Source organism: Pieris napi, chromosome 20 (assembly GCF_905475465.1).
Source record: "Pieris napi chromosome 20, ilPieNapi1.2, whole genome shotgun sequence".
Classification (NCBI taxonomy): domain Eukaryota; kingdom Metazoa; phylum Arthropoda; class Insecta; order Lepidoptera; family Pieridae; genus Pieris; species Pieris napi.
Genome location: NC_062253.1, coordinates 973,040 through 997,192, shown reverse-complemented (window position 1 = coordinate 997,192; position 24,153 = coordinate 973,040). Strand labels below are relative to the sequence as shown.

The window sequence follows — 24,153 nt, the reverse complement described above, 5'->3', positions numbered from 1 at the left end:
TCAAAAATAACAAAAACAATAATTTCGGGCTTAAAGCTATAGAGTATCTGGATGCCATATGAGTCGCGTGTCCTCTATTACCAAATTCGACTTAGGGTCCTTCAAGAAAAGAGCGTACCAATTCTTAAAAACCCTATGGCATTGAGTATGTCCATGGGCGGTGGTATCACTTAACATCAGGTGAGCTTCTTGCCCGTTTGCCCTGTGTTATGTAAAAAAATCTATTTGATTCATAAGGTTTAGGTATATAATTATCCCGAAGCGGGTTGCTAGTAATATAAATATGTAAAGTAATTATTTTGTGTCACAGATTATGAAATCTATTTTTTATTTCCAATCCACATTCGGTACATTATGTATAACTTTTCTTGTTTAATTTGTAGCCACTCAGTTGTTTCGATTTGAGGCGGTAAACCATTTGTCGCGCGTCGAGGCAAAAAACGCCAAACATCAAGTATCGTAAATAGATCAAGAGCCCAGGACTGCCAGACCTAAATTTTATAAAAGCTGAAAGTTCTTCTGTGCGTGTCCCCTATACAGGTAAGAACGACCAGAGACTATAGAGTTTGGGTAGTGGTTACTTTGGCAGATAACAGGTAGTAAAGGTGTATAAAATAGTACCTTAAATCCCTTAAAGTATAAAGCTCAATTTTTTTATATTTTATTAGGGATAACTTTATAAATATCGTCATACATTGCCGGACACTTATGACAGTTGCTTCCCCCTGCCAGACACCCCTAAACATTAATTAATTATAATTATACTTTCGTTAGAGTATAAAAGCTAAATTTTATATATGTTACTTGGGGACCTATGAAAACATGATACCTCAATACAGATATAGATAATACAGAAGGTGGTAAATATATAGTGAGCCTATCCGAGAAAACACACGATTATTGTCAAAATTACTATTTATTCTTCCACATAGTCCACTTTTACCTTGATACACTTAGCCAAACAATTTTCCAACTTTTCTATGCCTTTTGAATAGTGCGACTTCTGAAGACCTCCAAAATATGCATCAGTTTCACATTCGACCTCTTCATTCGTCGCAAATCTCTGTCCTTGGAGCCATCTTTTTTAGTTCGGAAACAGATAATAGTCGCTTGGGGCTAATTCTGGGGAATATTGGAGATGGGGAAGCAATTCGAAGCGTAGCTCGTGCAATTTGGCCATGATTTTGATTGATTTGAGAGCTGGTGCATTGTCTTTCGAAAAGATGCATTTTTTTAGAAAATTCTGACAGTAAGTGTTTGAAGGATGACAAATGTTAAAAATTTAATCGGCTTTTCGGCTTGGAAAGCTCACTACATATTGAACGCCCTAGTGACCAATATACATACTGGCTTACTTCACAATTGTAAACTTGCACTCTTTTGTGACTTCTTAAATTATAAAATCTTAATAACGTGAAATTATTTGTTATTATTTTAACCAAAAACCTGTACCTATGTAATACAATATTAACTAATTGTCACGAAACACGATTAGACATAAGTCGAAAATAATCTTTACTCAAGGAAGTGAAGCCTTACGGACGTAGGCTTTAGAGGTAAACAATTGTGAAAGATTTTGAGCCACTAGTGTATTAAATTAAATTAAACCACAAACTCAAAGAAAATCCTCTATGAGTTACCAAGGTCATAGGCAAGACTTTTCTAGATTGGCCAAAAAGTATACATAGTCTATGGAACTTTGACATCCGATCTAAAAATACAATGACAGCGTTTTTATAATACATATTTTTCTTTTATAATTTTCTTTTTATGGCTACCTACGACAGAGCAGTAACAGTATTTTCACCAGACGGTCAGCTACTCCAAGTTCAATATGCCCAGGCGGCTGCCAGTCAAGGGTCAGCTGTTGTCGGTGTACGTGGTTCGAATAGCGTAGTACTCGCAGTGGAAAAGAGGATAGTCCCAGCTTTACAAGTGGAAAGAACAGAAAAGAAGATAGTGTTATTGGATGACCATATAATTCTTGGCTTCGCGGGAGTCAGGGCCGATGCCAGAGTGCTTATTTTGAGGTTTTATGATATTTAATGTAGAAAAGGTAAAGGTGAATGTGGTAGAAGATGCAGAGAGACCCCACGTCTCTACGCAACGCCAAATCTCTTAAAGCCACGAGACTGCCAAAATATATTAGATTTTGACGTACGAGTTTCGACTTCTCTTTCTTGTTCTCACTCTAAATTACTTTGTTAAATATTTTAGAGTTGTATACTAGAGTTGTAAACAACCATTGAGAAATAATTGTTGTTGTTGTTTGTAATTCATCCTAGAAAGATATTAGAGCGACTCATGGCCATGTGTAATACCTTTTCAGAATCCCTATTAAATGCGCCAAAACTTGTAATACAGGGTCACTTTTCGGTAGAGTAATTTTTAAATAAAAAGTAAATAAAAATTATATCGTTTAACTTAATATTATCTTCAATACACTCAATTAACAACTATAAATAGTATGTCTAACGCAAGTACTCATCAGTTCCAATCTAGTGGATATTATGAAAAAGATATAGGTTGTAGGTATTCGAATCGAATTTTAATAAGAATAAGTAAAAAAAGTCAATTTTCTTATAAAAACGCAAAATAAATTATAACTCTGCAGGGGTTGACCTTAGAGACCTCCCGTAGAACAATTGTTTGCAGCTGATGACCTCATCTATCCCCTATTTTCGTTTGATCCACTACTTTTTGACCACCCTGTATATATATATTTGATGAGGCCTGTCCTCCCACAACTAGCTGGAAAAAACTTCTATAAATCTTCGTTATCGCTCAACAGATCACAAATGGAGTGTCAATCCTATCGCCTCACAGTGGAAGATTCAATAACAGTGGAATATGTATCCCGGTACATCGCCAGTATGATGCAGCAGCACACACAGAACAATGGCAGAAGACCGTTTGGCGTTTCCTGTATTATTGGTGGTTTTGATGCTGATGGACCGCATTTGTTCCAGACGGAACCCGCGGGGAATTTTTATGAGTGGAAGGTATATGTTTAAAATATGAAACTAATAAAACATTTAAAAAATAAGCAAAATATTGAAAGACGGACTGTTGTTTCGCCTTTTCTATTAAATAAACCTGCCCCATCTGAATACAATTACATTCCGAAGCAAATATTGACTCCTGTCAAAGTAGTATAAGTATTTGGGGGCAAGAGTTCTCTCTTCCTTTAAATAGGGACTTAATAAATTAACCGACTTTAAGTAAAAAAACTGAGTTGCGAGAAATGGTTTTTTTTAGGTTCTTGATGGCATTACTATGACCAGAAATCACATGAAAACCTTAGTCTATTTTGAAACATTCAAATATTAGAGCTGTGTTGTTAGGAGTTAATTAGACGTTTCTTTAAGGCCTGTTCAGCTGGAAGAGGAGAAAAGACTGTAAGAGATTACTTAGAGAAGAACTACAGTAAAGAGAAGACATCAAACGACCATGGCACCATCCAGTTGGCTGTCCGCTCTTTGATTGAGGTCCAGACTACAGAGAAGGAATTAGAGGTGTGTATGATATGTAGTTTTCTTTTTAAAAAAGAACATAACTTAATAATCATTTAAATAAACAAATATTATATATTTTTCGTAGTTTCGAGTTTCCTTGTGTTAAATTAAATTCTAACAAAATAATCATAAAGTATAAACTATATTTGCATAGCAGTACTAATCAATTTTACAGGTGGCAATCTTAAAGAAGTCTTCGCCACTGGTCATGTTGACAAAACAAGCCATCCAATCGTACGTCGCAGAAGCACAAAATGAGAAATCTTCGAAAAGCTGAAATTGCGCCATCTATGTTCAGATACCAGTACTACTATAACACTTGTTTACTCGGTATTGACGCGTAATAGTAATATCTTATCATGACGATAGATGGTGTTACTAGTCAAGAATATGTTTATTCGTATTAAAAATTGTTATATTACATTTTATTGATTTATAAAATATAACTTATACATTTTTATAGCATTTACAAATAGCAGGTAATAAAAATGTATTTTAAATACACCATAAAAATTATAGATAAAAATTGGAATTTGTACTTCACTTCAAATTGTATAAAACCTGGTACAACGCCAAAACTTTTGACCTAAAAAGGTATTCTCAACCGTTGGTTATGAACGAAAAAAATATTTTCCGTTCCTATTTCCAATTGCGGGCGTAATATTTCAATGTAGCACCGTCATTTCATTATAACATCCTATCAATCAATTGTATATTTATTTGTAGATTTAAATGTACGTATAGCAGAAACCTTTAAAACAATGGAATTACGATTATGTTAAAAAAAATCATGTTTAATTTTTCTTCTCCAGATTGGTAATATACCATAAGCAGTACTTTGTAACACCTTAGCTGATCTTACCTGTAACAAAATAAAAAAGATTTAGTTCGACATCATCAAAATATAACAATTTATTTTTTAAAGGAAATGAGCTAATAAAATCTCAGTGTTAGTTAGAAGCTCATTTAGTTCAACGGCTATGTGATTTAAAAAGAAAAAAATAAGTAATGTCACAAGATTGTATCTAAGGTCGAGTTAAAATTTATTTTTTTGTTTATCCACCAAAGCCAACGAATCAACGCGAATAAAACCGTAGGGCGCACCTAGTATTTCTAATTAATAATAAAAATCAATAATCAATACGCAATTAGTTAGACTTCTGCGCTCTGAGCCTGAAATTAGTATGAAGGCATTATTTGCACGTAACTTTGATTTTGTTTCCTTTGGACTTTTGGGGCTTGGGGTATAAGTACACAGTTAATTAAAAAATTGTATTGGCTGGTAGATAGTACCGGTGACCCCAGAGCTGGTGCTTTCCTCGCTCAACGAATAAGTATCGCAATACAGCCAGTATAGGTAAAGTGCCACAGAGACCAAACTTTTTAAATATGTTTTAACTTTCTATTTATTAATTTTTATTACTATTACTATGTAGGTTAAGAAAATTGTAAATACAGGATCTATAACACGTCACAAAAAAAATATAACTCCTACAGTTCTTGTATGAACATAGCTCTGTATGTACATACATATATATATATCCCAGGTCCAATTGGTCTCAGTTCACTAACATTCATCAAGATTAATTCACCATTCAGATATAATCTACCATGAGAGATGAATGAAGAACTGTAGTACACTGGTAACGGAAATAATTCATTTAATTACCTTCCTTATCAAAGATATTGAACATCTTACGAGCTTAACAATAAATCAAACCAATTTCAGTAATTGCTAACTGTACATTAAGTATAATCACTTGCAGGTTGATTACAGCTATTAATTTTGAAATGATTATTGATATTTTAAGCATATCCTTTAGTTACACAGCTATACTGACCCGGCGAACTTAATTTATGATTTTATGAAAGAAATACAATATTTAGTTCACTTTATTAGTTTTTATATATTTAAGTAGATATATAAATTTCTGAACGCGTAAAGATTTGACAACCTATATTTAAAGAAAACACTTTTTAACGAATTAAGCTATCTATTATTATAAACTTATAATTATTTTACATAATTTTAATTTTTTTTCCGACGTTTTGCGTGCTTTACAGCGTGGGTGGTCCTATATACATATTATTATTAGAGCTTTATTAATGAGTCCATACAAAAGTTGGTTAGTTAAAATTTTATCTTATGAGTATTAGTGGAATAAGTTGTAAAAACTTAAGTTAGTTTTTTTTTTGTTTTTTGTGGTCCAGTAGGTATTGTATGGCTCCTTTTAAGGTAAAGCCTCCTCCATATTTGTCCATTTCCCTTTTTTTCTCTGATCTTTCTCAATGCATTTTTCATATCTAATTGTCTTGTTTTGGATAATAGGGACCATTATTAAATATGTTTTTTTATATAAGTTTTACTTATATAATAATAAATAAATATTGAAGGCCTGAAAATGGTTATGAATTACAAATAAAATACAACAAATGAAAAATCATGATAATCGGGTCCTGCCGTTCTCGAGTACATAACTCAATTAAAAATTCATTTATAAATTTATCTTCCGCATACTAAACGACAACCAAAAAATGCATCGACTCTTCGTAATTATACTTATTAAATGCAATCAAACCATTTCCTTAAAACTCGTTTGAAATATTAAAAATTTCCGGTGCAATGCGATGTTTCCTTTTAAAACTTTAAAGTGATGAATCCAATTGGAATCTTAAAAGCTCTTTCTCTGTCTTATGCTTCCCACAAGTAATTAATCAGGCATTAAATTTTTTGTAAAGCAGTGTTGGCCTAATGGCTTTAGCGTGCGACTCTCTTTCCTGAGGTCGTAGGATCGGTCCCAATGGACTATCTTTCGCGCATTTAACATTCGCTCGAACGGTGAAGGAAAACATCGTGAGGAAACCGGCTTGCCTTAGACCCAAAAAGTCGAGGGCGTGTGTCAGGCACTACAGGCTAATCACCTTTTGCCTATTAGATTGACAAATGATCATCAAACAGATTCAGTAAACTAAGGCCCAGACCCAAAAAGGGTTGTAGCGCCACTATTTTTTTTAAATTTCTTATGTGTTGCACTGCATGCACTCTTTAGATACAAATATACTACATATGTGCTGATATTCCCGTTATTTTACTGAACAACTAAACTATAAACTACATTTTATAGGATATGGGAGCCGGCCTTTGAGAGAGTTTGGTCTTTTCAAACTTTTGGATGTTGTATCTTCCACAATGCGAACTATTCGCAATAGAAAATGAGTTACAACATGCTAGTATGAAATTTGTGTTTTTGTCATATTTTCATGTATCTTTTAAGCATACATATTGTTTTAGGACTTCTAAATGAATAAGACGAAAATATATTTAAAAAAAAATAGGGTTTCGAAAAATTTAGACTTCAAATACCCGTCAAAATGTATTTAAGAAATCCAGCCAGATATGCAAATACCCATATCATCTTCTAAAACTGTTCCCTAAGTAAGAATATATTTAATTCAAATACATGATAAATCCGAAGTTGCCCAGAAATGTATAAACAAACATACACTTATGAAACGCACACGTAGCCTAACTAAAGTTAAATAATAAATAAAAATAACTTAAATAATAAATCCAACAATGTCACATATATACAAGTCAAAATCTTTTTATGGTTAAAATATGTTAAATTCGGTGAATATCGTCCTTAAGCACGATATTTTTCCATCTGATAAAAATAAACATATATATATGTAAAGTACATTTTATAGTTTGTAGTAAAATGTATTTACGGAAGTCATGACTCATTTTACATTTAAGGCTAGTTCTAACATTCTGACTAGACAAATATCCATTTTACACGCGTCTCACGTTTGTTTTTTTTAGAACAGGGGGCATAAAGCTCACCCGATGTTAAGTAATACCCATGGACACTCCCAATTCCAGAGGGCTCGCGAGTGCGTTACCGGCCTTTTGAAAATTCGTACGCTCTTTTCGTGTGAGTACGTTCCCTAAATCTAATTGGTTCGGAAATACTTCATTGGGCAGCTGGTTCCACATAGTGGTGCGCGGCAAAAATTACCGTAGAGAACGCTCTGTTGTGGAAAATGTGCGCTCATCGTTTAATGGTCCTGTTATGAAATTGTGTCGGATTTACAGTAAAGCTATGATTAAAAATGACGATTAAAAGTGTTAATTTTTAAGGCCGGCAACGCACTTGTGATCCCTTTGGCAATGTATTATTTAAAATCAAGTGAGCCGCCCGTTTACCTCCTGACATATAATTAAAAATCTCGTAAAGTAGATTTTTTTAATATTTACGTACGTTTAAGAAGTTTTCAAAATCTCAGAAGCAATCGTTATTCTAAAGCATACAATATTGATTGTACTAAACACTACGCTGATATTACATGAATTAATAAATGAATTAGTGAAAATAGCTCGAGTATGACCACGCCTTAAGAGCTTCCTTTCGTCGCCTCGTCTAATGAACTCGAGGCAATAAAACAAGTACAATAGCACTTAGCAGGACGGGATTAGCGACCTGATGGACACTTCCTAGCTACGCGTTGTTTGTTTTACTCCTTTGTATACGCTGTTGCAACAAGCCAAGATATATTAATACTACAGGGAGGGAGAGGCCGTCAAGGAGATGATCTGCCGAAAGGATGGAGATCAGCTCCTGGAGGAATGACTGACAACTTGACCAACTGGCTGCTGATAGCTAGTGTGCTATAAGAAATATACAGATAAAGTGTATGATATCGCTTAGGTTAAAATTATGTAAATGTATATACATATATAATATATATATATATATTTGGGTACTGAATAAAAGCTTTTATTACTATTATTAATGAGAGGTCCTTGGGAAAAAAATGTAATTATTTATTTATAAAACTTTATGTGTGTGTATCTTTTGTAAGAATGAATGTTTCAAGGAATAATAATTAATGATGCTTTAAATGCTTAATTATTATCATTGTCCACAATCCAAAAGCAATTATTGCTTCACCAGAAATGAAAGCTAAAATAAATAAATCAGTGGCGCTACAACCTCTTTAGATCTGGGTCTCTGATGTCTGTATATGTTTCATTATCATTTGTCAATCTAATAATATAATAGGCAAGTGTAGGTGATCAGCCTCCTATGCCTGACACACACCATCCACTTTTTGGGTCTAAGGCAAGCCGGTTTCCTCACGATGCTTTCCTTGTTGAAATTAAATTGCCAACCCTGTTGCAGTTAAAGTCTTACGCAATTTAATTCTACAAATAAATATAAAGTTTATTCTACAGCTAGAATACAAAAAAAATTGAATATTTAAACAGATATACAGCTACGGTTTCTGGATTGATTTCGACACATGTCGATCTGCGAGAAAGACTAGGAGACTGGGAGATAGACCCAAGTTATGTTATCTAAAATTTGTTAAGTTACATATATATAGTTAATAATTAGAAGCGAAAACAAAATGTAAACAATCATCGCACACTTTTACTTTTTTCCACACTCATAAATTGTAATACAACATTCTCGTTTCCGATAATGTCCAAAGAGGTTGACTATACTTGTATTGAAGTATCACTTAGATTTATGAACCCTTAGATAAACCAAGTTAGTTTGTCAGCTTCGCACCCCACTACCCCTAATTTTATGTTAGTTATAAGCTCATCCCACCGAACTTAACTCTACTTTCCAAATTTTTTGAAGTCACTTAAAAACTAAATCAAAGAACAAATATTTCATTTTAACTCGCGTGTTATGTAAACGAGTGTTATCAATTAAATTTAATGTCTGTAGTCAACAATAATTAATAATACAGTTAATATAGTAAATGCGAAAGTGAGATTGTTGTTAACGTCATGCTCCGGCGCATCGGGCGATTTCTATGAGAACATTCCTCGTGTAACCTTAGTATAAGAATTGGATATTTTCAAGAATGCCAGTGAGAAATAGTTCATTTGTCAATGGAGTGTTTTGTACTCGTGGAAGTAAATCGTAAATAATAAATAAATAAAATAATAATAATAATATAATCGTAATTCTTAAATCTACTACCACAGAAACAACTTTTTAACCGAATTCAAACTGAAGGAAGATTATTAAGAAGTATATTTTTTGTATACATACAAGCTCGGTACACGGACGGAGTAATTATTTCTCCGACGATCCGGATGATCCACCTCTTACTCCCAGAGTTCCAAAAATAGTATTTTTTATAGAACAGGGCAAGAGGCTCATCTGAAGTGATACACCGCCCATGGACACTCACACTGCCATGGCTCGCAAGTGCCTTGCCGGCCTTTTAAGAATTGATGCGCTCTCTGCATAATGGACCCTAAGTCAAATTGGTCTTCCATGTGAAATATGAATTTCAAATTTAATTATCGTTTAATAGTTTATTTCTCTTGATATACCATAACCAATTAAATATTGTGAATTATTTTTACAGAATTCACAGTACGATATTCGTTGCAGTTGCGTTTAGGCAGAAGGACGCGATTCTTAAATTTTTGGTCAACAGATGGCATTAATCTCATGTTTGCCTTTCGTAGGACCAAGTTTTATTCTGTACATAGAAAGATGAATTGGTGAAGTGATTTGGACACACTTCATAGGTATCCCGCCTTTACTGGGACAACTCTGTTCTACTTGGTAACTCAAAAAAATTTTAAAAATAAACGAATGTGAACCGAGACACATAAAATGACATCATCAAACACAAAACTGCTATCAATGGCCCACCACATTATGTCTTGACGTTTTAAAATTATTTACGAGCTTTCAAACGAACTCAAATTACGTCAATTTAGATCGTCAACGTGGCTCCCTCCACGTCAGGAAATTGGTGTGTTTCATTGGATAATTTGTTATTAAGTACTACAAGTCTTAAGGGAGAACAATATTTCTAGTAGAAATAAACTAACGGGCATATAGGACTTGAGCGCCTCTGAGCGCTCTCGTACAGGGAACCATACCAATGCTAATAAAAAAGAAGAGAAGTGAAAATAAGAAGATAATATAATTGCTCTTTCGTGAATTTTGTAAACGTTGTTGACATTCATAAGCATGCTCTAAGAAGCATCTAAATTGAATAAACGAATTTTGATTTTGATTAATTTTTTTTAATAGTTCTAAACACAATATTATATATATAGTAAATAGGTTAATTCTAGCTGCGTTTCCTCGCTCGATTACAATGCTCCATCCATGGTGTACAATAATTGTATTGCCAATTCCTCTACAATCTATTAGGTCTGTGCCTCAGATGTCTGTATGTTCCGCGATCTTTTCTAATAGGCAAATAGGTGATCAACCTTCTATGCCTCGACACGGTCTCCGTTTTGTGTCTAAGGCATGCCGACCTCACGATGTTTTCCATCACCTTTCGAGCGAATCTTTAATGCGCATAAACCGAAAGACCATTGGTGCGGAGCCTACGATACCAGGGATGAGAGTCCAACGCTGAAGCCACTAGGCCAAAAAGCAAACAAAACTTAAAAAATAGTTTGCCAAAGAAGTTTCACTTCTGACATGTGTACTTTGTCCGCCCGCATTCTTTTGTTTTTTTAATTAATTATCGATTTTACAAAGAATATGGGCGTACTAAACTACTTGTTTTAACAGTATTAGGAAAAGCAAATATTTTTATGGTTTGTCTTATGCACGTTTTTTGAGAGCTGTATTTAGTTACACAAAACCAATTTAGATAAATATACCAGTTTTTTAACCTCATTTCACACCTACTTCCGTATTACCAATTCTTTTGTTTAAAGATAACGCCTGAACTGATAACGTGCAATAAACGTTATCAGGAAGTGTGTTAAGGTGTTAAGTTCCGCCAATAGTGTTATCTGGGTTCAGATTGTGGACTCACCATCAGACATACCTACAAGGTTTCTTGCCTAAATATCTAAAGAACGGTCTTATCTAACTTTTATAACTACAGATTGTATTGTCTATTGGCTTAATCAAAACTGGGTACAGCTGTTAAACTGTTAACGACAGACGATAATTTCTATTCCGTAAAAATAATTTACTATGGGTTTTATTGAGACATTTTAAATTTATATAATATGTTGAACTGGTAGGAGATAACAGAAGATGGACACTTCTGTTAAACTAGACTCGCACTGGACTGTTAAACTAGAAAGAACGGAGGCTTATGACAGGAAGACCGAGTCATTAAATAAAATCAAAATCTAAGAGTGTTCCAATTCTTAAAAGGCCGACAACGCACTTGCGAGACCGTTGGCATTGAGAGAGTCCATGCAATGCCCTCCTGCCCATTTTCCTCCTATTAAAAAAATAAAGATAAATGCAGTTTCATCATCATCAAAAATATACATTTATTTTTTTCTTACTATAGTAAATTACTTAATGATGTCATGTGGAACATGGTGTAATGCTTGCAGATCCTGACAAACATTTTGTAAAACAAAAAACTTGGCGACAAAAAGAGTGGCGGAGAGTTTATTGCCAGTTCTTCTCGTCCGTTCTACGCCCTTGATTTGAGAACTGACAGTAAATGTAAAATTAGAAGCATTTAATATGTATTTATTTTTGACGTTCATAAGTGTACATTGTGTTACCTAAATGAATAAATGATTTTGAATATAGACAGTGTTAGACTGAACAGCCAACATATACTTAATAATAAATACATAATGTAGAGCAGTTTCGCAACAGTTACGTACATAATATACGTAATTGTAAATTAACTTTCGTTGTCCGCTAACGAACGTTGTGCGCGAGCCATTAATATGTATTAAACGTTAAATACTACGTGAGTTTAATATTACTTCAAAGTGAATTAAGTATTTAAATTTTAGTAATTAACTTCATATGTAACACCAAAAAACACAATTCAAGGCAAAATGCTAGTAGGAGATTGGCCGCAGACGCATTTCTTATTTATTAACTTTTTATTTTATTTATTTACAAAAGCATGCCAACTCTCGGCACACTGATACATTACTTAAGAAAAAATAAATACAAGCTTTAGTTTGACAAGCACTTATAGGCGAACATAACAAATCAAACCAAATTTTTTTTATTATAAAACTAAACGGAAATTCATTTCAAAATGTGAGAGGAGAGCTTCAAAGAGCTATCGAGACCAACCCTGTTTATCAGAATGCTTAACCTGGATATCGGTGAGTATTGGCCAAAAAATGATCTTCTGAAAGTAGGGCTAAATGGGATGCCTGGGTAGCCTGGGGTATCTTGGCTAACGATTCTTCAATGGTTATATCAAACCTGCAAGTCGTTATTTAGGAGCTCGGCATACAAATTAAAGTAAGCATTACGGCACTAAAAGAGAAGTACATGTACGCCAGACGCACGCAACGCACGCACACACTTGAAATCATATCTATTTTATTATTTCGTGTCTATATATATTTTGTAATATAGTAGATAGTTATTTTTATTAACTAAAAAATGTTTACTAAAAATAATATAGGTAGGTACATGGCTAACGTTGTTTTGCCATTTTATAAAATTTCAGTCATCTATTTCTGACAACTATTTGTCATTAAGAGATGACTCTTTCTGACAACTATTTGACATTAAGAGATGACTGAGTATTTATGCTGTGCTGTAAATATACAGAACGGTTTTGAATACATTTTTGGTAAACAAACTTCTCAGGATTTTATTTGTTCAAATAATAAACGTTTTCCTCTATAAATTATATCGGACAAAGGTGTGAGTGACTTCTGTAAAATTGTAATAAGCTGGTTTGACCCCGAGCCAATACAATTGAGACGTTAGATTGTGGTACAAGTGAAATGGAGGCAATATTTAATCAATTATTTTGTAGCTACGGCCTTCAATTAAAAATCTAATTAATTAACATACTGAAGCTCAAATAACAATTGTTTTTACAAAAAATTTAGGTGAAATAATTTTTTAAACATCAGGCATTAATGAATAACATTATGTTTTTTTTTTCTATAGAACAGGTGGCAAACGAGCAGGGGGCTCATCTGATGTTAAGTGATACCGCCGCCCTGGATCCCCTCAATAATGTCAGAGGGCTCGCAAGTGCGTTGCTGGCCTTTTAAGAATTGGTACGCTCTTTTCTTGAAAAACCCCAAGTCGAATTGGTTCGGATATACATACTTAAAGAACGCTCAGTTGTGGAACGATGCGTTGGACGACGAGGTGATACGGGAAAATTTATGTTTATGTACATCATTTACATTTTAATGTTATGCTAAGATTAAATTTTGACATTACAAACAAACTTAATTTAACGCAAATCCTATTAAAGAGAACATTTCGTTCTTTACAACCATGTTTTAAACAAGAAACCTACAAGGACTTTGCGACCCGGCCCGCCCATATATGATATCATTTTACTCATCTTTTTAGTTAGTAAAATGTATATACAAGAATATATATGAGATGGACGAAAGTTCCTGGACACTGGCAGGGGAATAGACCGAAAAAAAACCCACAAACATTTTGTACTGGAATTTCTATTCTATTATTTACTTTTACTTTTACCACGGACATATATATACCTATCACTTTAAGAAACACAATTATTTGTAAATCTTTGGAGGCAGAAACGCCTTTGTTTGCTTAAAAGTTATTGTATATAAATCTAATTATCGCAGATTGTATTAAAAGCCTACTAAGGTTTATTTTGTAGTTTAAAATTTAAACGCTTTAATTTATATTTTGCACCAAACTTGATATGGACAATGATAACAACGTGGGCGGTCACTTAACAACGATTTGAAACCAGTTTTCAACCGATTGATATGAATTTCGCAAAATATAAATTCAAGGCGTTTCAAGGAAAATTAGATTAAATGACAATTACGTAGTACGTGAAAGAAATTTTATAATTAGTTATTTGCGATGATACAAATATAAATTATTAAATATTATTAAGAGTAGGTACATTATTATAAATAATTTTTAATTATGTTTATTAATATTTTGTCGGTTAAGAAAATTGTAAATACAAATTATACATACGTAGTTTGAAATAAAATTAAGAGTACATTATTCTGTATGTACAAAGTTTGCAAAAGGCTTAACCATCTTGTTATCAGTTATTTACTGAGGCCCTTTAATCTTATCTGCTGACTTTATACTCTCGTGATTATGATGCCAGCCATTATTTAAATTCAGGGTAGTTACTATACTATTAATTGAAATAAATTAATTCAAAACATTTAAGTACAAATAATATTTAACACAAAAGATGTTTTTTTTTATAAATTGTCTCTACACAAAGATACATTTACCATACCTACTAGACTAATAAGTAATTTTTCTTCAGAAGCTAAACATATTTAAAAGCCGGCAACGCACTTTCCAGTCCTCTTGCATTGTTAAGTGATACCGCCGCCCATGGACACTCTCAATGTCAGAGGGCTCGCAAGGACCCTCAATATTATTAAGTTCAAAACAGTAGATTGTAAAGATTAAATTTTCAGTAATTACATCTTCACAGTACATTTAGAACAACAGAGTACTTATGTAACAAGTTGTTGGCAAATACGAGAGCAAACAGTGCACGTAAAACAAAAAACAAAGTAAACAGATCTCTTTGTTTGGGGCAAGGTATAAAACAAAGCGACTGCGCAAACGCTTCAATGGCGTAGGGTAAAAGTAGATGCGCAGAAGTTATATTTATTACTAAGTACCTTGTGATAAAGCTGCGCAGATTTACATAATTTATCAAAAGATGGCGCTTGAAATTTGAAACATATTTATTTACCACTTAGTTGCAAGAGTCAGTTTATAATAATTAAATAATTTATACTAATTGATTTATTTGTAAAATTTAAATTAAATAACAGGATTATTGTTTTCAAATGATATTCAATGCAATGGAAAAATATAAATAAGTTGCAAGTGCAAAACTACATAAGAAAAGAACTAAAAAAGCAATTAAAATAGATACAAATACAAATACAAATCTTTATTTTTTCTCCACAATCTTACATTGATATTAACTAATATTAAGAAAGATGTTAAGGAGATTTGAATCATGATAATTCCTAAATTATGTTATAGATGTGGACAAGTAATGGTACAGTAGGATTAAAAGTAAAATAGAGAAGGATCTAAGCGGGTAGACAGCAAAAAATCCATAGCCACACCGCAGCTACGTAATAATAAAACTTGATTTATAAAACACTACAATAGGCCTTTTCTGTGTTGTGGGTGACCAGACTCCCTCAAAAAAACTTATTACTTAACAATATACAGTATAAAACCAAAACTATTACTAAAAATGCCCACTTTTGAAACAAATTCGCGCCAATATCATATCTTATTGAAGCAATACTTTCTTTATTTTCCATGTCTATCATATGGATGCCAGAAGTGTACTTTTAATAAGGCTCTAATAAAGAAGATTAGAGTATACCAAAGGGATATGGAGCTTTCTACGATTTGGTTGAACCTAAATGCAAAGTTAATACGAAACATAACAGACGTAACACAGTCAAAAGAGGAAATGGGCCGGTCATGGCGTTTGTGATGACCAATGGGTCAAAAAGACCCTTAATTGGAATGGCCCAGTGGGCAAAACGAGAGGACGCCCACCAGAAACCTGGGAAGATGGAGATTACAAGTGGAAGAATTTGGAGGAGGCCTTCACGTCATCGTATAACGTGTACTAATATTAAATATAGACTTAATGTAATCCTGATTATACAGTAGGTACTTGAATAAAGGAAAATTATTTAGAACATTCTTCCCGGATATAGCAAACCGCTGTCTCCTCTACTTCGCACCAAGTAGTTGCAAGAACATCGTCAGTGTACCGTGACGTGCACTTTCTCAGCTGAATCGCGTGCACCAATACGTTATCTCATTCTAACATTACAATATCACAATGAACTTTACGAGTTTTCAGTCACTTTCGCGCATCGCGTTTACAACTTTCATATATATCACATATAGTAATTACAAATAAATTCCTAAGAAAAAAGTGAAGAAAATTCTTATTCTTAATTCTATTGATATTATTTATTGGTTTAGTCCCTATAATTTTGTCCACCGACGGAATAATTCTAAATTATTAGACCTCTAAATTTTATTTTTTAAGAAAAACTTTTTGTCTTTATATATATGATACAGCATACAAAAATACACAGAAGCCTTAACTTTCACTCTTACTTTTATTATAGTAGATAGTTATTTTTATTGAACTAAAAAATGTTTCCTAGAAATAATATAACAACGTTTGCCGTGTCAGCTAGTGAGAATATAAAATAATAATTGACATAGCTAGACCAAATGTAATTAATATCTGCGTTTCTATATGTGTATTCAACAAGCTTTAGCAATAAAGCTTTACATATTAAACTCTAGTAAATTTTTAGAAAAGTTTTATTATAAGACCATATTTTTAAAAATTCCAAAATTGGGAGCTCTGTTTGGGAGAACAAACAAAAACAATTCCTCCTAAAGACAAAACCGGCCAACAGTCTCTCGTCTGTTATAAAAAATGCGATACATCAAATAAAGGCATCTGGCCCAACGCCCAATACGTCTCGCGTTGGGGAAGGTCAGTGACCGAATGGGCGCTTTTTGCGCGAGCGCATGTCACGAACGAGGTCATTGACCGATAAGCTCAATCGATATCGGAGATACATAATTCATGTTTTGAGCTTAAGTCGTGGGCGTCAACTGATGTTATCTCGGGCGCCAAATTAAATATGTCGATCGTTGATCTTTGATTTAAATACATATATAGTGTATGATATTATATATATTTGAACTCAAATTGAAATATAAAAATCAATTTAATTTGTGGACTGTTAAATATTAAACATTTAACGGCCAATTAAAGACAAGCTCGTAAAAGGTACAGTATTTATTTAATAAAGTAATCAGAAAACCGGTTAGATAAAGTGCAGTGTAAACTGTAACATTTAATACAACATGAATGAAATGTTATTACTTAACCTTGATACTTAATTTTAATATCTCTCAGTAAGTTATGAACAAATATTTATTTCTCCGGAAACCAAACAATCCCTCGGTGTAATTAAAAATATAAATGTATTAATATTATAAAGAATGCATTACAATAAAAATTTGGGAACCCTTTTAAGTAAAAGAATACCTGTGTCGCAGCTCTTCCATAACAAATATTTTTTGTTCTTTCATTTACAATTTACTTTTTTTTAACTGTTTACAACACGCGTGGGTATACGAGTGAGATTGGGGGTGCATGTGACTGAGTGCAATGTGTAAGTACTGGTTAGGTCTCAGAAGTAGGCATCTCCAGTTGGAGTTCTGTGTAAGATATGTTCATAAGCCAGTCCTTAAGGCCCTATCCCAGCACGAATTGCTGTGTCAGTGTCTCGGGGTGGACTGCGGGGCGCAGTGGAGAGCTGGAGCACTGAGGCGCGCCGGCCCGTAATAACAATTAGTTATGTAAACAACATTAAATTAATGTAATTTTATCAATTTTTTTCTGAAATCATGTACTATGAATGAAAAAATTAATTCAAAGTGTCAAAAATTGGCTATGTTTGGATTTTTTTCTATCAAACGTAGTTATTTGAATCGTGTATCGATTTCAAAATGGATACATAAACTACTTAACTCCACCATATATGTTTTCCTTCTCCCTACTTCAAGAAACGATGACGATAAATGGAAAGAATTAATGTACTTTTTTGGAGTTTGGCGACCATATCGGTTTTAATCTGTTTTTTAGATTGTGTACGGTAAGAGGGTAGATATTAAGCAGCTTATTTAATTTATTATAGACGTAGTCTGCCTGCAGATTGCGTCTGGCGAAGACTGTCTTCTCTGTCTGACTTACGACAACAACCCTATTTCTTTTTCGATACAGCTTACGATAATATGTATTGAATAAAGTTGCCGTTACCTATGATAGCTACGTCTGTCTGTAAGTATTATATGGAAACTCAGCATAAATGCTAGTAGTCCAGTATGGTCGTAGAATGTGACTCTCTCGCCATACGAGACAATCCATCGAACTAATATCAATTAGATCGGAACGCTTACAAATGCTATATTTTTTGTTTTCTCGTTAATTACTCGAAGACGGTGATACACTTTTTATAACGTTTCGATGTCTTGATCAATGTATAAGGGAACATAAATGGGACCCAAAAGTCCTTGAGACCTTTTCATCGGGACCTTAGTGTAGAGGACGTCGCCACAATATTTAAAAATATAGCTGGAGTCCAGGAACAGAGACTTCACCAACAGCTGCATGTCGAGGCAATTCAACTTTTTGACACTACTACGGGCCTAGTGAGATGATTGAAAAGGATAAAATCTTTTGAATTAGTGTTAGTGCACGTTAGTCTTAAGTGCTATACAGTGGTAAGTGTAAAAACACAAGTCTAGATTTACGTTAAACATCGTTCGGCACATCGGAGTGTCAGGCACAGAAGACGAATCATCTACTTGCCTATGAAATAAAAATATCACGAAATTAAAAATCTAAGGTTAAGACCTATATTTCTAATAATAAGAATTATATGAAAACCTAAATTAAGATGATTCAATCAGCAGTATTAATGATAGTTCTTAGACCAAAGCTATGCCATCAAAAACTTGTAAAAAAAGAAGTCTCCAAGCACAGTTCTTCTACCGTAAAAAGTGAGATCCATGTAATACCAAGTCGGTCTATTCAGTCCCTAATTAAGGGACCTTTAGTCTTAAGTTATTACGTAATTAGCTAACCTAACAACACCTTACGCTGATCATCATTACAAATCCTATATGTTTTAAATAAGAAAATTTGATCAATGTTCATCTCCGATGTCAAAGTATATGTGCATTTATAAACGCAATAATGAATATGAAATATTTACGCCTATATATTTATTTAAATAATAGATAGATAAATGAGACCTATCAGAAGCTCTCTACTTTGCACGGTAAACATTTGATCATTTTACGGTGTGTCAATTGTCACTGTTAACATTCTATTCAAGCTAATGCTCTTTAAACCAAAACAAAGGTAACGGTACAAAGCCCTGTTTTAACCTCCCATGGCTGATTGTCAGTCCGCTCAGCGCTCGTCTTACCTGCGAACAAAGATAAGTAGAGTAAAAAAGTGGTCAGGAACAATTTATCTATAATCCGTTGGATTCTTGCCAAAATATATACAGGTTATCTCTTAGTCTTAGAGAAAAAATCGGAGAGAAATTGAAAAATATGGAGGAGGCTTTTACACTAAAAGTGGCCATTACAAAAAAAACTTACTTAATTTCTTACAACACAAGTAATACTCATATTAAGAAATTTTAACCAACCAATTTTTGTATGGATTTATTAAGAAAGCTCTAATAATAATAATAATCTCTTTTTCATAAGTCACTAACTAATTAATTAGTTGAACAAAAATGAAAATCAGTGAACATTTTTTTTACGCATTTATACAGTAGTTGCTACAGCTGTATATTTATGAATATTGGATTTTCTTTCTTAATATATCTATGAGATTTAACATACGAAGACTATATACCATTCCACGATTATGGGTCAAATGTAATAAATAAAATGTTGCAGAGTATGCATGCTTCTTTAGAATTACTTTTTAGTTCCTGTAATTGTAGAAAATGATGTCTATCTAGTAGCATGCACTTGTCGAAGCAGTTCAGGCCATTTTTCTATAACTTCGTTGTGGATAAAATTAGAAGCCTGATATTCATATACCAAGCGGAGATTGTATTTAAAACACGTTGGCTAAGTCAATATATTTATTAAAAACATATCTTCTTCTGCTGGTTCCACTTCATTGCTAAATGGCTGTTTACAACTCGAATTGAGTATCTTGCGCTAGTCTAAAAAGCTCCTCGACTCCGGTACTCTCCCGTACGTTCCGCAACCGCTAATTCTTCGTTCGTTCTTCTTCGTCCGAGATATGCGACTTTCCGTATTTTAACAGTCTGCGTAAACTTTCGTCGTCTACCCTCATAAAATACTTTTACATACTTCTGTCATCTCCATCTAATTTTGACTCGTAACTAATTAACGTATACCACCACATAAGTGAGTTAAGTGAAAAAGGCTTTATGACTTTTCTTTAGACCCCTAATCAATGGCCGGGGACATGTCACTGACAGCCTACAGTTAGCTAAACCGTGCAGGTGACAAGAATACTAATGTTAACTGTTCATTACTGTTACTTGTTATATTTTTTAAAGTTTTATCCTGAGTCAAGATGCCCAACAACATTTACATAGTGGAAAGTATTTTACCTCTATATTACCTAATATATAAAATTCTCGTGTCAATGTTCGTTCCCATGCTCCTCTGAAACTGCTTGACCGATTCTTATGAATTTTTTTATGCATGTTGAGTAAGTCTGAGAATCGGGCAACATCTATTTTTCATTCCCCTTTAGGGTGGTCCCACCTCATTTTTTTTATTTTTTAGACAAAACTTTTTATTTTTATTTTTTTTTATGATACAGGATAGACAAATACATACAACCCTTAATTGTCACCCCCTAGTTTACTATCAACCCCTAGTTTTTATTATAGCAGATAGTTATTTTTATTGAACTAAAAAAATGTTTCATAGAAATAATATACATGGCAAAACGACGTTTGCCGGGTCAGCTAGTAAAATATATTTATTTATCGAAGTTTACCACATCATACATAATATCTACAGTATATGTTACAAGCTATCTCTTCTAAACTTTATGACAATTTTGGTAACATTGACGTTACAAAAAATAAAAATACATGTAATTTTTTGCTTTTTATTAACAAAAAAAATTACCAGCAAAACAGCGGATTAGGTATGAGATAGGCACTTAACAATGCTTTCTTTCAAATTTATCAGCCCACTACCGAATATATCCAGCTCTAGGAATTTTCTTTTCGAATTCTTTAAAAAGAATTGGAAAGAAAGTTGCCTGAACTCCTTGAAAGGTTGGTTTTTGAAGACGGAATTTGAAAAAAATTCCTGATTTTGTACCTTGGGGATGAATAAGGGACGACAATTTTAAAATTATGCTTTAATGATTATTCCTTTAGGGTCCTGGTTAGCTTCAGAGGTGACTTGAGACCTATGTTAAGTGCATATCGTCTCCCAGAAGCGTTAATCCAAGACATAAGTCACGCATGACTGGCCGCAAACAATGTAGCAGGTGTAGCAGACACTTGTTAGATAATGGTTATTGATGCGGCACCGATTAATGAACTGTTAGGAATTTCTTCTAATTGGTATCACTGCCATCTAGATGTTTTAATCACGAATAGCACGCATGATAGCACTTACGCCTTTAATATATGTTGTAGAAAGAAAATTAAAGACTAAAGGAAGAATATTCATAATTTGACGAGTATGCTTTTGTTTATAGTACGGGGCAAGGATGACTAAGATTTAAAGTTAAGTGATAACATTCGAAGGCTCGCGTTGCCGGCCTTTAGGATGTATTTCAAACTGAACTTAAATTTATGAAAGTATCAAAATGAGTTTCAAATTTAAATTAATTAAAAAGTTAAAAATTTGTTTATCATTAACGTTTACATCGTGTTTTTGTCAAAATGTATTGTTCCATTAGGATATAACTTATGACTTACAATTAAATCTTCTAGATAAAAAAACAGATTTAGCTCTCATAATTATATATAATACTACATATGTTTGCCACACAAAAAACCTATTTGTTAAGGAATGGTATATATTTTACTTATACCATTTAAACGCTGACGTTGCATAATAGTCAATAGTTGTCGAAGGTCAGTATACAATAAGTACAATAGGAGTCGCTTCCACGTGACCACTCCCAACCCTGAGTATCTAAATAATAATTGGAATACCAAACTGTTTATAAATTCAAATAAACTAGCGAACTCTATCGAATCAACTCCCGTTAGGGGTCTTCCCAGACCTACGACCTCCAAATATTCGAAGTTAGTGAAAGTATTTTAAGTACAAATGTTCTTATGTAATCAATATGAATTGACTTTGTACTATATTCTCCGCCGTGGAGGAGTGCTTTGGGACATTGCGCCCGACTATGCATCTTTATATATATAATTCTTCTGTAAGTGTGTATGTACTGAACTTCTCTCAAACGACTGGACCGATTTTGATGAAATTTTGTGTGTGTGTTCAAGGGGATCTGGGAATGGTTTAGATTCACAAATCAGCCCGCCAGATGGCGCTGCAGTCGGTACTTTCATACTTTGCTTTACTACTCGCTTGAAATATCATGCAGGACAACGTCTGTCGGGTCCACTAGTATCTCTATATATATCGACTATAAGTACAGTTTGTTAAATTCATTCCACTCCCTCAATTTAAATAAATATCCAAAGTTTTGTATTTCCGTAAATTAATAGTAAAAACACACATTAATTAGCAGTTTAACAAGGCTGATGATGTAATATTAACAAGCAACCACTAATTCAAAATTAAATATTATTTAATACTTGTGAGGTCAGTCGTTATTTTCATGTATTACGGTCAAGAGCAATATTATTTTGACATTTAACTATGGACTTGATAAACACAATGATGTGATTGATGACGATGATTTAGGCAGTTTCTATATCCGAGTCTGCTCCTCAGCATAATGCTGAGCCAGGGCTAATTACGACCACAACACACACGCATTACACAATTAAAACGTACCGTGTTCTTTAAATGAAATGAAAATGGTTATCTTTTATTTTTTTTTATATATTATTGATGATTGTTATTTTGTGTGTTTCTTTGTATGTGTTTTGTTAGTAATAAATGTTATGTTATGTTTAAATACGAGTCGTAATTTCTCCACCTGTATTTTTGTATGTACTACGCTTTAGTGATAGTTTAGCACCCAAGTTTAAGACCCATATGGTATACCGGTTGTACTAAAAACTTATTAATTATTAATTATATTTTTTCATGACATCTCTAAACGCCCCAAAGCTCTTCTTCAAATTATTGCAACTAAGCGTTAATTTGTAATATGCCATGATATAAGGTGGCTAATTCCAAAAGTATTTACCACGTTATCACACAAGACTCAATTTCGAAATTGAGGTACAGCCATATTAATAAAAAAATAATCAGACGCTACAACCTTTTTAGGTCTGCGCCTCAGATTTATTTATCTATTTCATGATAATTTGTCATTCTCAGCCTCTTTTGCCTGACACACGTCGTTGACTTTTTGGGTCCAAGGCATGTCGATTTCCTCGCTATGTTTTCCTTCACCGTTCGAGCGAATGTTAAATGCGCACATAGAAAGTCTAGTGGTGCACAGGCAGGGATCGAACCTTTGACCTCAGGAATGAGAGTCGCACGCTGAAGCCGCTAAGCCGACACTGCTCTATATGCATATTGTAAGTACAACATGTAATAACCTCATGGCATATAAGATGTGTATTTATGTAAGAGTATATGTATACAAAAAATCCTGATTTTCATTATTATATTTTGCACGTTTTATCTTATAAATTTAACGAATTTTAGCATCATAAGAGAGTATAAAAAATATGTAATCCTATTATGAGAGACTATTTGTGATACAAAAATAGACAAACCTCTTACTTACTCTTAGAGTGAGGGCTTTAATAAATCCTACTTAAACTTAATCATTATTAATTTATGTATGTAATTACTTCCGCATCTTACTCAATTAAAAACGTATTATAAGTGAAGTGGAAGATTATTTTGTTGAAGAGGAAAAATTATTATTTATGTATAAGCTTTGATGTACCATCCAT

At 33.3% G+C, this 24,153-nt stretch overlaps 2 protein-coding genes across 7 annotated transcripts in view; one reads left to right on the top strand and one right to left on the bottom strand.

Annotated features, from left to right (window-relative positions):
- Positions 1-24,153, bottom strand: part of LOC125059885 (dystonin) — a 243,672-nt gene that overhangs the window by 196,657 nt on the left and 22,862 nt on the right. The gene's annotated exons all lie outside the window — the stretch shown is intronic.
- On the top strand, positions 1,713-4,222 carry LOC125059889 (proteasome subunit alpha type-7-1-like). 2 transcript variants are annotated; one of them, XM_047664569.1, is made up of 4 exons: positions 1,713-2,030; positions 2,792-3,002; positions 3,369-3,515; positions 3,691-4,222. In XM_047664569.1, the coding sequence occupies exons 1-4, from the start codon at positions 1,771-1,773 to the stop codon at positions 3,790-3,792; spliced, it is 720 nt and encodes a 239-aa protein (XP_047520525.1). In that variant the 5' UTR covers positions 1,713-1,770; the 3' UTR covers positions 3,793-4,222. The 2 variants fall into 2 exon arrangements, with proteins under 2 accessions (XP_047520525.1, XP_047520526.1); XM_047664570.1 differs by lacking the exon at positions 3,691-4,222 and having other exon boundaries at positions 3,379-3,483.

Excerpts from the sequence above, each read along its gene's own strand:
- LOC125059889 (XM_047664569.1), top strand. The coding sequence starts at position 1,771 with ATGGCTACCTACGACAGAGCAGTAACAGTATTTTCACCAGACGGTCAG. Across the intron at positions 2,031-2,791 it reads GCCAGAGTGCTTATTTTGAG|ATCACAAATGGAGTGTCAAT; the intron begins GTTTTATGATAT and ends ATCGCTCAACAG. Across the intron at positions 3,003-3,368 it reads GGAATTTTTATGAGTGGAAG|GCCTGTTCAGCTGGAAGAGG; the intron begins GTATATGTTTAA and ends CGTTTCTTTAAG.